Source organism: Hydra vulgaris, chromosome 13 (genome assembly GCF_038396675.1).
Source record: "Hydra vulgaris chromosome 13, alternate assembly HydraT2T_AEP".
In the NCBI taxonomy this organism is placed as follows: domain Eukaryota; kingdom Metazoa; phylum Cnidaria; class Hydrozoa; order Anthoathecata; family Hydridae; genus Hydra; species Hydra vulgaris.
In genome coordinates, this window is record NC_088932.1 from 19,710,173 (window position 1) to 19,710,676 (window position 504).

Genomic DNA, 504 nt, shown 5'->3' on the forward strand with positions numbered 1-504 from the left:
TCAGTATCTTACTTTATATGCTTGAGGAATGCCGAGCCTACCATTTTCAATAGCATAACCTAGTCGACTATTTGTATATACACTACCATCATTTTGCCTTCCACTATTTCCTATTTCTATTAGTGAAAATTGATATTTTGCATTGCACACTGCCAAAAAAACAATACTATGTGTCTTTTTGTAGTTATAAAACGATGATCCAGAACACGCAGGAGCTTGTATAACTACATGTTTTCCATCAATAGCACCTAAGCAATGTGGAAAGTTCCATTTATTCTCAAAGTCAGTGGCTATTTGTTCCCATTCTTTTTCAGAATATGGTGGGTCTACGTATTTATTTTCAAAAAGTGATACCCATATGGCACTACATGTTTCACTTATTATTTTTCCAATTATTGTAGTACTCATGCGGTAGTTGATAGCTATTGTTGTCTGTACGTCACCGGTTACCAAAAAACGCATTGTAACACAAAATCTTTCTGGAGAAGATATAGAATCTCTCAT

General features: G+C 34.5%; 1 protein-coding gene across 1 annotated transcript; it reads right to left on the bottom strand.

Moving 5' to 3' along the window:
• LOC136089721 (uncharacterized) lies at positions 1 to 504 on the bottom strand. Its single transcript, XM_065815790.1, has one exon. It carries the CDS (start codon positions 502 to 504, stop codon positions 1 to 3), a length of 504 nt encoding a protein of 167 aa, XP_065671862.1.

Excerpts from the sequence above, each read along its gene's own strand:
- LOC136089721 (XM_065815790.1), bottom strand. The coding sequence starts at position 504 with ATGAGAGATTCTATATCTTCTCCAGAAAGATTTTGTGTTACAATGCGT.